The sequence below is a fragment of the Carassius gibelio genome, chromosome B19 (assembly GCF_023724105.1).
Source record: "Carassius gibelio isolate Cgi1373 ecotype wild population from Czech Republic chromosome B19, carGib1.2-hapl.c, whole genome shotgun sequence".
In the NCBI taxonomy this organism is placed as follows: domain Eukaryota; kingdom Metazoa; phylum Chordata; class Actinopteri; order Cypriniformes; family Cyprinidae; genus Carassius; species Carassius gibelio.
The window spans coordinates 30,654,917-30,667,948 of NC_068414.1; the positions used below are offsets into that span (position 1 = coordinate 30,654,917).

Here is a 13,032-nt window from a genome sequence, read left to right on the forward strand (position 1 = left end):
AGCTGCACACCCATGGCTACGCAACAACAAAAAAATTGCTTTGAGAACCTAATGTTCTAATTAATAATGATACTTTACAGAAATGAAAGAAAACACGTTAACAAACAAACGAAACATTTATATTTATTTATTTATTTTTCAGTCGAGGGTTAAGGTTTCACCCCACAGCGTAAGCAACTGACATAAAAGACGAACTAAATATCTCTAATTCTTACACCTGAAAAATAAAGAGTAAAATGTGACAAAACGAAAACATTTACTCACATTTAGTGTTCAGCTTTGAATCCAGCGATGTGTGCTTGTCTGTGGACATTGATCGTGAATGTCAGCAGGGTGTAGGGTGTGCGACTGGTTAGAGCAGATTTAACCTGTCATTCAAACAACTTGCTGCTCATTAAAACGATTGATATCCACGGTGTGGACAAATCGAGTATTTTGTTTCTCATCATCAGTGTTTTAAAATAATTGATAAATACACCCTCAAAGACCGCAATTCAATGTAGCCTACGCTTTTTTTATGCGATTAAACATTTCTTCCCTTGTTGGACTGTTTATTCTTACAGTGCCGCATATATCCTCTTTTATTTCATTTTCTAAATAAAACCTTTTTAGGTTATTCATAAAAAACAAAACAAAAACAAAAAACAGGTGGTTTAAAAGTGTCATTTTAATATACTGGTATACTGACCAATATAAAATATATAGTCAATATAATATGGAGAACCGAAGATCTTTACAGATACACACACCAAAAAAAAAAAAAAAAAAAAAAGGAAGAAAAAAAGGAAGAAAAAAAGTTTTATGATAAAAAAATATATATTATTAATAATAATTTACTAAACCTCTAAACGAAATAAATCTTTATTTTAGAAATGAGTCAATGTACGTGCATGCTTATTGTCTATATTCATTATTCTAAAAGCCCATCCTTGTGGAGTAAAGGTTGATGGCTGCTATCTGACAGGTAGGCTACATCACCCCCACTCACAATGCTGACTTTGACGCTATAGCAACAGGTAAAACCACCTGAGCGACAAACTTGAAATACTTTTCCGTTGAGGTGCAGAAGCTTTCAGATATTTTGATGTATCAGATCAAGAAATAAAGTCTAGGAAAATTAATTACTTGCTTGTGATGGTTTATAGACCTCAATAAATACCGGCTTACAGGAGACAAAAGAGGATCCTATCCTGATATTCTTTATTCATCATTTTGGTAAGTTTGATACTCTGGGTAATTTTTACATTGATAATTTGTAATTAAATTCGTTCAGAGAAATCAAATTAATGTTTTAGCCTCTGAAAATTGTGGAATCTGAAACATTTGTATGGGCTACTTATTTAACAACTGTTTTGACAAACTCAGCAAATCGGTCTGAGAATTATTGTTGAACGTGATTAACTCGTCTTTTAGTAAAACAGTTTTAAACCTTTGTCTTTATTTCAACGTTATTTTATGTTTTCAATTTTCAACCGAATTTAAACGATTGATTAAAGGAACCATTTGACGCATTAATTATCATATGATAATGAAAAAAAAAATCTAAAATATTTATTGGCACCAAAACAATGATTTACTTAGTTCAATTTTAATAATATATAATTTTTATTTTTGAAATAAAGGCGGAGTCGAATTTACATTTCATTTGTTTATTGCCTCAATTGAACTATAGATCGAAAATTGAGTTTAAAATCTCAGAACTCATACAATCAACCAGAAATTACAGAAATTGTGGCAAGTTAACCTGCTACATGATCTCGACATTTTTGCGTGTTGGTGGATTCAGAACACAGAATTGTGTCTTTTGAAGATAATGAATTACAAAGTATAACCATAAAACTGTCGTTTTTCTGTCTTTCTAATAAAACTATTTGTCCACCAGGAACACGACACACGCAAAAGATGAACATCTTCAATAGACTGACGCCTCGCTACATGACCCTGATTTTCAGCTTCATGACTATCCTTCTTTTGTTCACCCAAAACCCGATCGATAATACTGTAGATTCCTTTGATGACTCGATCTTTCAAGCTTCATGCTCCTGTAAATCTTGCGTCATGGGTTTTATGGACGATGACTGGTTCATTTATCGATACGACCCCAGCATTACACCTCTGCTGAACAGAAAAAACAGCGTGTTACGTCGAGACACCTACAGATGGTGGAGGGTAAGTCTTTAAATATTAAATGCTAAATATTTTATCTGCCAGAGTTCCTCATTATAAGTAACATTTATATTTATTTCGGTAACACATTTTAAATATATTAATGGATTCTCTCTCCATTTTATTTTGCAATGCATACATTTTAATCTTTATATCAATACATATATAATAAAAATACTCATTAATATTTTTGTTTCAGTATTTCTACCATAGAGTTCCACATTTTAAATATAAAACATAGTTATAGTTTAATATATAAGTTGGACATTTTTAAATAAACTAAGTCCCTCTAAGGGAATTAGTGTAATCAAAGACTTCAGTGTGGAGTGTGTAGAAGTTTATTGTACTAGTTTATTGTCTGTTTAAAAATAAATTTTGATTCATTTGAATAAAATTGTTTTCTTTACCAAGAAAGTGGCAAGATGAAAACCACTATTTTCGGTTTCAAACTTTCACATGCCATCTTTAGGTTATAATAACAAAAACATCCATATTTTGAGTTCCGAAGATTTATTATAAAGACTGATTGTTTTTCCCCAAAATGCAATAAATCCACTGAATCAATAAAAAAAGTTGAGCCTAACGGCACTAAAAAGGTTTTGTGGATGTCCGGCTAGGTCGCCCAAGGGGGCTTACTGGTCACCAGGACATCCCCTCTTGCTGAAGCATCTAGCTGGAAGAATGGCATTTGCAAGAACTTTCTTGTGTAATGCTGTCTTAGGCAGTGCTCCCCTCACCTGGATGTATTTGAGCTTGTCTCTCCCTTTCGGTTCAGTACCTCTGTGTGACAAGTGGGGTGGGGCCGAGAGCTGTGGGAATGTAGCAAGGCCAGTGGAGTGATTTGTAAATGAGCGACACCTGCGCCACTCACCAGTCTTGAGTCCCACGGAGGAGATCGGTCAGTGGCAGAGGTGTCACTCATTTCGAGAAAAAAAAAAAACTTTAACTGCTAGCCACTCCTGCATTGGTCCGGCATTTAGAAAATATTTGGCTTTCACACTGACAGTTTAGTGAGGAACACTAATGTGAACGCTGTCATCGGACCCTGGTGCGCACCCGAGACTACCTGGAGAAGGTGGTCTGAGTTCGCTTGCTCCCGAACTGTGGCGCGGTTCGCATGAATGTGCAAGCAACACCGACTCAGGTGCGCACTTGTTCAAGAAGTAAAGTATCTCGCGCATGCATAACACTGTAGATATCTTTGTTTCCTCAACACAAGAGAGAGTCGAGGTTGATTTCACACACTCCAAAAAAAAAAGTCTGAATTAAATTAATTAAAATGTAATAATTAATATTAATTATTATGCTGTGCATAATAGCACCAAAAAAAAAAAAAAATACAATCATGCTCAGTTGCGTTCTGTTCTCCAGACATTTTGCGAAGACGTAAGGTGACTGCAAAAGCACCTAGGACATTTTGGAGTAAACAAGGACATTTTGGAATAAACAGAACAACAAAATGAATTTGGCAAGAGATCTATTGGCACACCTGCCACAGACACTACTGTCGTCAGTGTGATGTCTGCACTGTTTAAAAAAGGCAAATTAACCAGAACCATGCCCCGCTACAAAAACACATGGTAGACTGTCCCATGGATTGCGCGGTCGTGGATGTATTAGGACCATTTCTGCAGACCCCTCTATGAAATCAGTTGGTGGTGGTGGTGGCCATGGACTACTTTACAAAATGGCCTATGCTGTACCTAACAGGGAGGCAGGGACAGTGGCGGATGTCCTGCTGGAAGGTATGTTTGCTCGCTTTTAGGTTCCCATTGAGGTACATATGTATGACAAGGATAACTCCTCTACACCCACAATGTGACGGGTTAGTAGAGAGGTACAATCGAACACTGACTACCCAGCTTGCCCTGTGCGTGAGCCAGGAGCAAAAAGACTGGGATCTTCAGTTGCCAGTGGTCCTGCTTGCAAGTCGGATGTACATCATCTCTCCTCATGCTTGGCAGAGAACTGTGAACCTCATCTCCCCTTTTGATGGGTCAACCTCCAGATGGACCTAGAGCTCAGCCCAGACTGGAGTATGCCGTCAAGTATGTTCATCCAACTGTCTATTTCATAGACAATTGGACGAGCTTTTGGGGCAGACTGATCTGTTGAAAAGAGATGGTCTTCATCCCTCTTGGGGTGGCGCTGCTCTTCTCTCTAGATATATGGCAAATAGTCTTAGAGTTTATACTTGACTAACTGGGGCCCAGGTCAGGAAGCAGACAGACTGGCTAAACCGACCGTCTGCAAGCTGCCTCACGTCACAGAGGTCAGTTAATCCTCAGCACATAGAAACTCTTTCACGTAGATATCACAGAGACTGTGTCTGTTCCCCGATGTAGAAAATGCAAAAAAAAACAAAAAACAAAAAAAACATCCAAACCAAGTTAAGAGTAACAATTTAATTGAGGTTCAACAAACAAATAACAGATGCAATGTAGATAAACCAATGATAAAGCTTGGCTTATTGAATATTAAATCCCTTTCTACGAAAACACTTTTTGTAAATAATATGATCAATGATCACAATCTAGAGGTGCTGTTTGAAAGAAACCTGGCTAAAACCTGATGATTACATTATTATAAATGAGTCCACCCCCCAAGATCACTGTTATAAACATGAGCCGCATCTAAAAGTCAAAGAGGGAGGTGTTGCTTAAATTCATAACAATGTTTTCAGGATTTCTCAGTGGGCAGGCTTCAAGTATAACTTGTTTGAAGTAATGGTGCTTGATATAACATTATCCAGAGAAACAAATACTAATGATAAATCCCCTGTGATGTTTGTACTGGCTACTGTATACAGGCCCCCAGGCCACCATACAGACTTTATTAAAGATTTTGGTGATTTTACATATGAGTTTGTTTTGGCTGCAGATAAAGTTTTAATAGTTGGTGATTTTAATAACCATGCACTGGGATCACCATTTACAGACATTCTGAACTCTATTGGGGTTAGACAACACGTTTCAGGACCTACTCATTGTCAAAATCATACTCTAGATTTAATATGGTCACATGGAATTGATGTTGATAGTGTTGAAATTATGCAGCCAAGTGATGATATATAAGATTATTATTTAGTCTTGTGCAAACTTCATAAAGCCAAAATTTTAAATTCTACTTCTTTTTACAAGTATGGTAGAACCATCACTTCTACCACAAAAGACTGCTTTTTAAGTTATCTTCCTGATGTATCCAAATTCCTTAGCATATCCAAAACCTCAGAACAACTTGATGATGTAACAGAAACTATGGACTCTGTCTTTTCTAGCATTTTAAATATAGTTGCTCCTTTACGCTTAAGGAAGGTTAAGGAAACCAGTCTGACAACATGGTATAATGAGCATACTCGCACCCTAAAGAGAGCAGCCTGAAAAATCCCCTTCGGGGATGAAATAGAATTATTTCATATTGCTTGGCAGGAATGTAACCTATCCTACCGAAAAACATTAAACTGCTAGATTAGATGGGAGATCACGTGACGCCTCGTACGTGATGGCTGCAGATCTTTAGAGCTCCTAGCACGCTCCCTCATTCTTTTATATTTTACAGGTCAAAGTAATCAAAGTGAGCATTCTAAATATACCTTTCAACAAGATGAATGGTAATAAGAAAGCTGCATCCTCGCCTGCGAAAACCCCGACCGGGAAACGAATGAAATCTTCGACTTGCAGCGAAGACATGACGGACGTCATTGCGCTAGCACTGACGAAACAACAAGATACGTTGGAAGAAGTTGTTCGGAACGCGGTACATATTGCGATGAAAGATGTGACACAGTGCATGCAGTCCCTAACGGCGGAATTTCACTCACAGATGACAGTTGTGCGTGGGCTTATCGACAAGGTGGATTATGTTCAGCGTGAGACGAGAGGCCTGAAACAAGATGTCGTCGGATGCAAAACGGATGTATCTAAGCTTCAAGTAAAACTGGCAGAACTGGAAGATCGAGAAAGACGTAATAACGTCCGAATTGTTGGCCTTTCACCGAACCGTGAGGGAGGTGATGCAATACGTTTTATCCAGGAAATGCTTCCAAAATGGATCCCCTCGCTCTCAAACAGGCCGATAGAGATCGAACGAGCCCATCGCATCTACGGACAGCAGAAATCCACGGAGACAGGCCGCACTATGATCTTTAAAGTGTTGAGATATCAAGACCGTCAGGCTATCTTAGACGGGGCCAGAGAGGTGTGCAAGAAGGGACCAATTCTGGATGGTGGGAAACAGCTAAAATTCTTCGCCGACTACAGTGCCTGCACCTCGCAGAAACGGAAAAGCTTTGCTGATACACGGAAGGAGTTGCGAGCAGCAGGAATCCAATCGTTTCTGATTTACCCAGCCATTCTGCGGGTTACACACAACGGGGAGAAACTGTCCTTCTCTTCGCCAAAAGAAGCAGAGGAATTTCGACTGCAGATCACGGATGATTCGCGGGCAAGGCGGCAGCTGACTTTCGCCGATGTCAATCCATACGAGATGGACAAGAATTGAAACGATAATTAACCTGCCATCATTACTGGTACTACTGGTAGGGCTGTTCATGGAACTGTGTTTTGTTAGGACATTCTGTGTTACTATGGATGAACCTGACAAGTTTTCAAATATTATTACATCTTTAAGGTTATTAGCCTATTGTTTCTAAATGTGGCGTTCAGGTTTTAACGTCAAGGTTTCTTTTTTTGGTTCCAGATGGACATTAGAGTTTTTGAAGTGTTTAACATAAGAGTTTGTTTGTTACACATGGGAGGGAGCGGTTGAGTCTCAGATCAGTGGAACGTATGATATCGTCACGGATCCGATACACAAACGGGGGAGTTACCAGCGGTCGGGGGAGGGTGGGAGGGGGGAGTTTCGTCCAGCCATATATTTATTTATTTATGTTGGTAACGAAATGTGCAATCAAAGAAGTCATGTTTAAAACAGTTCATTATTTGACCTTCAATATAGTTCAAGTTTACAGTCTATTTGATAATGGTTAATATCTCAGTTTTATCCGTCAACATTAGAGGCTTAAATAGTGCCATAAAGAGAACAAAGTTTCTGGATAGTTTGCGTAGACACTGTGTAGATGTGGCTTTAGTTCAAGAATCTCATTTAAAATCAACTGACGTTCCTCGTATGCAAAATAAATATTATAAAGTTGTCGCCTCATGCAGTGATGGCACAAAAACAAAAGGATCTCTTATACTCATTAAACGGAGTTTGCCCCTTGTGATTAAAAAATTTAGTAACGATAAATCTGGTAGGTTGAGCTATTTCTGCACAAATATTCAAGGAAAGGAAATCGCTTTTGTCTCTGTCTATGCACCAGCAGTTTTTGATGTAAATTTTTTTCAGTGGTTAACAAATCAGTTGCTGATTTTAAGTGATTATGCACTCATTATTGGAGGAGACATGAATGCACTTGCAGATTTGATGCTTGAATCCACCACTATATTTACTAAATCACAAGAGATAACATCAACAAATTTTAAGTCTTTTCTGGAAACCTTTAACCTCATAGATGTATGGCGTGTTCAGAATCCATCGATTAGATATAATACTTTTTTTTCTGCGAGGCATCAGACATATTCTAGAATAGATTATATTCTATGTTCTCGTGAATTTAGGATGTGTTTTGAGGGCGTTACAATCCTACCTGCAGTAATATCTGACCACAATCCACTGCTGACAAAATTTAGTTATTGCTCACATGATAGATCTCCAAGATGGCAATTTAATACAACTCTTCTACAAGACTCTGGGTTTTTAATGGATTTTCGAAACAAGTTAAAAGAATTTTTGAATATAAATCTTAACAGTGTGGATAATCACATGATGGTATGGATGGCTACAAAAGGTTTTATCAGAGATTTTGTTATCTCCTTTTCATCTCATTTAAATAAAGTAAGAAAAGCACAAATTGAAGAATTAGAACAAATCTGCCTCTCCAAAGAAACGGAGTTGAAGAAGAAATTCTCAAAATCAGTTGAAAGTGCATTAAAGAGTTCCAGGTCCAAGTTAAATGATTTGCTTCGAAGAAAGGCTGAATTTATTATGCATAGAGTTAGACAAAACTATTATTTTAATGGGCCAAAACCCAGCAAGTTATGGGCCTTACAACTCAGACAAAGTGAAGCTAGAGCTATAATTGATACCATTGATTCGCCTACAAAAGGTTTAGTAACCAATCCTAGAGAGATAAATAAAACTTTTGTAGAACATTTTAAAGATCTGTATCAACCTAAGGACAGTGCAGATATGGTTGAATGTTATAAATTTCTACAAGACCTTGATCTACCACAATTAACGCAAAGTGAAGCTCAGCAAATGAGCCAACCTATAACACTTGTGGAGCTGTATGCAGCGTTGACAACGGCAAAGAAGGGGAAATCACCTGGGCCAGATGGGATTCCTCCAGAAATAATTTTACATTTTTGGGATATATTAGGACCAATTATGCATGCAGCAATAAACATGGCAATCCAAAATGGCCATTTTGAAAAACAAATGAATACAGCTCTAATCTCTTTAATTCCAAAAAAAGGCAAAGATCATACTAAATGTTTCAATTTTAGACCAATCTCTTTAATAAACTCAGATTTAAAAGTATATGCTAGGGTATTAGCTATACGCCTTGAAAAATATATTGGTAAATTAGTTCATGAATCAGAATCAGAATGAGCTTTATTGCCAGGTATGTTTACACATACGAGGAATTTGTTTTCGTGACAAAAGCTCCGCAGTACAACAGAATGACAGCGACAGAACATAAAACACATAATAAAAGAATAAAAAATACAAATAAGTAGATAGTGAATAACAATATACAAATGACAATTGTAGGCAGGTATATTACAAAATGAAGTTATGTATGTACTAGTGCTGTCAAAATTAGCGCGTTAACGCATTCGATTAATTTGAAATATTTAACGCGTTAAAAAAAAATAACGCAATTAACGCGGTTGCAGTTTTTTTTATTTCCAGTTGTGGCCTATGTGTGTTCAACGTGCAAAGAAATATGGATAAGACCAAGGAAGGACTTTTAGACGGAAAGTTTCAGTATAAAACTCTGCCGGATTACTCTTCAGTCTGCCACAAGAAACAGCAACATTAAAATCATGAACTCAAATGTCATTGTTTAAAAAAAAACAAAAAAACAATGACTGTAACAGTGCGTAAATCAGACCTTTCTGTAACGCTAACGTTAATAACCTTAAACGAAAATAACGAAATAATTGTGTAGCGGAGTATTTTTTGTACACAGTGCCGCGAACTGTCAATCACTCCTGTGCGCGTGCATCACTGTCCTCCTCGCAGCTGCAGCAACGTGCGCTCTCTCTCTTCATCAAGCTTTAAAACAAAAAGGGGACAAAAAGATCATATTGTCTTTGTGCATAGGCTATAGATTAATTAGATAAATGAATATCTAAATTTGTGCCTTGCCGTCTACGGTATTTTTTTAGAACTTAGAAAAAAGATGCTGCAGCCAATGAACAGCCAGCGGGGGCTGCAGGACGACTCAACCTCCGCAGACAGTTTTTAATGTTTATCAGACAATAAATACTCAAGATTTTGCTTTAGTATAACTCACAACGAATTTCACACACCTTCTCCGGCCACGTTGAGTTGTTGACACTTAACAGTGGGAAAAGCGACACATGCGCTATTCACTTGTATAACTTAAGGGTGAATGGGTAATGTAGTTTCTGCCCTGGGTGGGATGAATTAGGAAGCTTGCATTGTGAAGGGCGCTCTGAAAATCGGCAGTGCAGGTAAAAGATTAAAACCTCTATTAAAACAGATGTCCAAATGAGCGTAGCGGTACGCTACAAGCACGTTCTGGGCGCACGGAGAGGTGGCGGTACGCTCAAGAGCTATATTTGGAAGTGGCGGTAGGCTACTGAGTACTGGTGCATACCGGCCCACTTAAAGCACTGGCAATGACTATACTTTGGAATTTTTTTGCAGTCCACTTAGAATTCAACATGGAAATCATTTTTGTTTTTTATTGGCATTGATTGTTTTGAAATTCAAATGGTACTTACATGCCTGTGTTTTTTTTTCTGTAATAAATATGGCTTTCAAGCCAACAGTTAATTTGGAGGATATTGATGGTTTATTGCAGGTATGTTGTTTACATGAGAAAATCTGTGTTACAAGTTAAACAAAAATTCCAATAAACAATCATATTTTGAATTTAAATAGTTTCTTTGTCTTGAGTTTACATTAATTATTTACATTTTACATTTACATATACAAAAAGTTTCAGTCTTTTAATTGCGATTAATCGCGATTAATCGCGATTAATTTTAAAAAATTGTGCGATTAATTAGTTAATTTTTTTTAATCGATTGACAGCACTAGTATGTACATATATATTGTGTGCAAAATTTAAGTGTATACTAAGTATGTGTGTTAGATAAATAAAGTGTGTGTGTATATAAATATAAAGTGTAGTGTGTCCGCCGTTATTATAAGCTGTTCATAAGATGGATTGCCTGAGGGAAGAAACTGGTCCTGTGTCTGGTCGTTCTAGTGCTCAGTGCTCTGTAGCGTCGACCAGATGGCAACAGTTCAAAGAGGGAGTGTGCTGGGTGTGAGGGGTCCAGAGTGATTTTGACAGCCCTTTTTCTCACTCTGGATAAGTACAGTTCTTGAATAGAAGGGAGAGTTGAACCGATGATTCGCTCAGCAGTCCGGACTACCCTCTGTAGTCTTCTGAGGTCAGATTTAGAAGCTGAGCTGAACCAGACAGTTACTGAAGTGCAGAGGATGGATTCAATGATGGTGGAGTAGAACTGTTTCAGCAGCTCCTGTGGCAGGTTAAACTTCTTCAGCTGGCGAAGAAAGTACAACCTCTGCTGGGCCTTTTTCACAATGGAGTCAATGTGAATGTCCCACTTCAGGTCCTGAGAGATAGTGGTGCCCAGGAACCTGAATGACTCCACTGCAGTCACAGTGCTGTTCATGATGGTGAGTGGGGGGAGTGCAAGGGGGTTTCTCCTGAAGTCCACGATCATCTCCACTGTTTTGAGCGTGTTAAGCTCCAGGTTGTTGAGAGTGCACCAGACAGCCAGCTCTTTTACCTCCTGTCTGTAAGCAGACTCGTCACCGTCCTGAATGAGGCCGATGAGTGTGGTGTCGTCTGCAAACTTCAGGAGCTTGACAGAGGAGTCCTTAGATGTGCAATCATTAGTGTACAGGGAGAAGAGCAGTGGGGAGAGAACGCAGCCCTGGGGAGCTCCGGTGCTGATTGTACGGGTGCTGGATGTGTATTTTCCCAGCCTCACTAGCTGCTGCCTGTCTGTCAGGAAGCTGTTGATCCACTGACAGACGGAGGTGGGCACGGAGAGCTGATTTAGTTTGGGCAGGAGGAGGTTTGGGATGATCGTGTTGAAGGCCGAGCTGAAGTCCACAAACAGGATCCTCACATAAGTCCCCGGTCTGTCTAGGTGTTGCAGAACATAATGCAGTCCAATGTTTACTGCATCGTCCACAGACCTGTTTGCTCTGTAGGCAAACTGAAGAGGATCCAGCAAGTGTCCAGTGATGTCCTTCAGGTGGGCCAGAACCAGTTTTTCAAATGACTTCATGACTACAGACGTTAGAGCCACAGGCCTGTAGTCATTTAGTCCTGTAATTTTGGGTTTCTTAGGGATGGGGATGATGGTGGAACGTTTGAGGCATGAAGGGACTTCGCACAGCTCCAGCGATCTGTTGAAGATCTGTGTGAAGATGGGGGCCAGCTGGTCAGCACAGGATTTCAGACAGGCTGGTGTAACACAATCTGGGCCCGGTGCTTTTTTCCTTTTCTGCTTCCGGAAGACCTGGCGCACCGCATCCTCGCTGATCTGAATTGCAGGTGTGGGGGAGAGGGGGGATGCAGGAGGTGAGAATGGTGAGAGTGCTTGATTGGAGAGGTGTTCAGGATGGGTTGCAGGAGCTGTTAATGGTGTGAACGGTAGTTTGGAGAGGCATTCAGGGCTGGTTGCAGGAGTTGTGAAGGGTGTGAATGGTTGTGTGGGGAGGCGTTCAGGGCAGGTGATGGGTGTTCTTTCAAACCTGCAGTAAAACTCGTTCAGATCGTCTGCCAGTCGTTGATTCTCTACAGTGCTGGGGGGTGGTGTCTTGTAATTGGTGATCTTCTTTAGACTTTTCCACACTGATGCGGAGTCGTTGGAAGTGAACTGAGTCCTTATTTTTCCAGAATAATTCCTCTTTGCCACTTTGATCTCTTTTTCCAGTGTGTATTTAGCCTGTTTATACAAGACATTGTCCCCCTTCACGTAAGCATCTTCTTTGGCCTGACGGAGCTGTCTGAGTTTTGCAGCGAACCACGGTTTGTCATTATTGTAAATTAGTTGAGTCTTTGTAGGAATACACATATCCTCACAGAAACTGATATATGATGTTACGGTCTCTGTGAGTTCATCCAGATCGGTGGCAGCAGCTTCAAAAACACTCCAATCAGTGAGGTCAAAACAAGATTGTAAATCCTGCTCTGCTTCATTAGTCCATCTTTTAACAGTCCTTGATACAGGTTTAGCTGATTTTAGTTTCTGCCTGTAGGATGGTATAAGATGAACCAGAAGGTGATCAGAGCGTCCCAAAGCTGCTCGTGGAACAGAGTGAAATGCATCCTTTATTGTGGTGTAACAGTGATCCAATATATTACTGTCTCTTGTGGGACAAGTAACATGCTGTCTGTATTTTGGCAGTTCACGGGACAGATTGGCTTTATTAAAGTCCCCGAGAATGATTAAAACAGAGTCCGGGTGTTGTTGTTCTGTCTCTGTGATCTGATCAGCGAGTTTCTGTAAAGCTGAGCTCACATGCGCTTGCGGATGGATGTAAACACTGACCAGAATGAACGAG

The 13,032-nt window shown here is 39.3% G+C and overlaps 1 protein-coding gene across 1 annotated transcript in view; it reads left to right on the plus strand.

The window, feature by feature from the left end:
- Positions 1–1,954: 1,954 nt before the first annotated feature.
- LOC127979418 (CMP-N-acetylneuraminate-beta-galactosamide-alpha-2,3-sialyltransferase 2-like) overlaps positions 1,955–13,032 on the plus strand; it is a 29,718-nt gene continuing 18,640 nt past the window's right edge. The window contains exon 1 of the mRNA XM_052584867.1: positions 1,955–2,169. Coding sequence (XP_052440827.1) covers positions 1,957–2,169 — 213 coding nt within the window. The 5' untranslated portion in view covers positions 1,955–1,956. The remainder of the gene's footprint in view (positions 2,170–13,032) is intronic.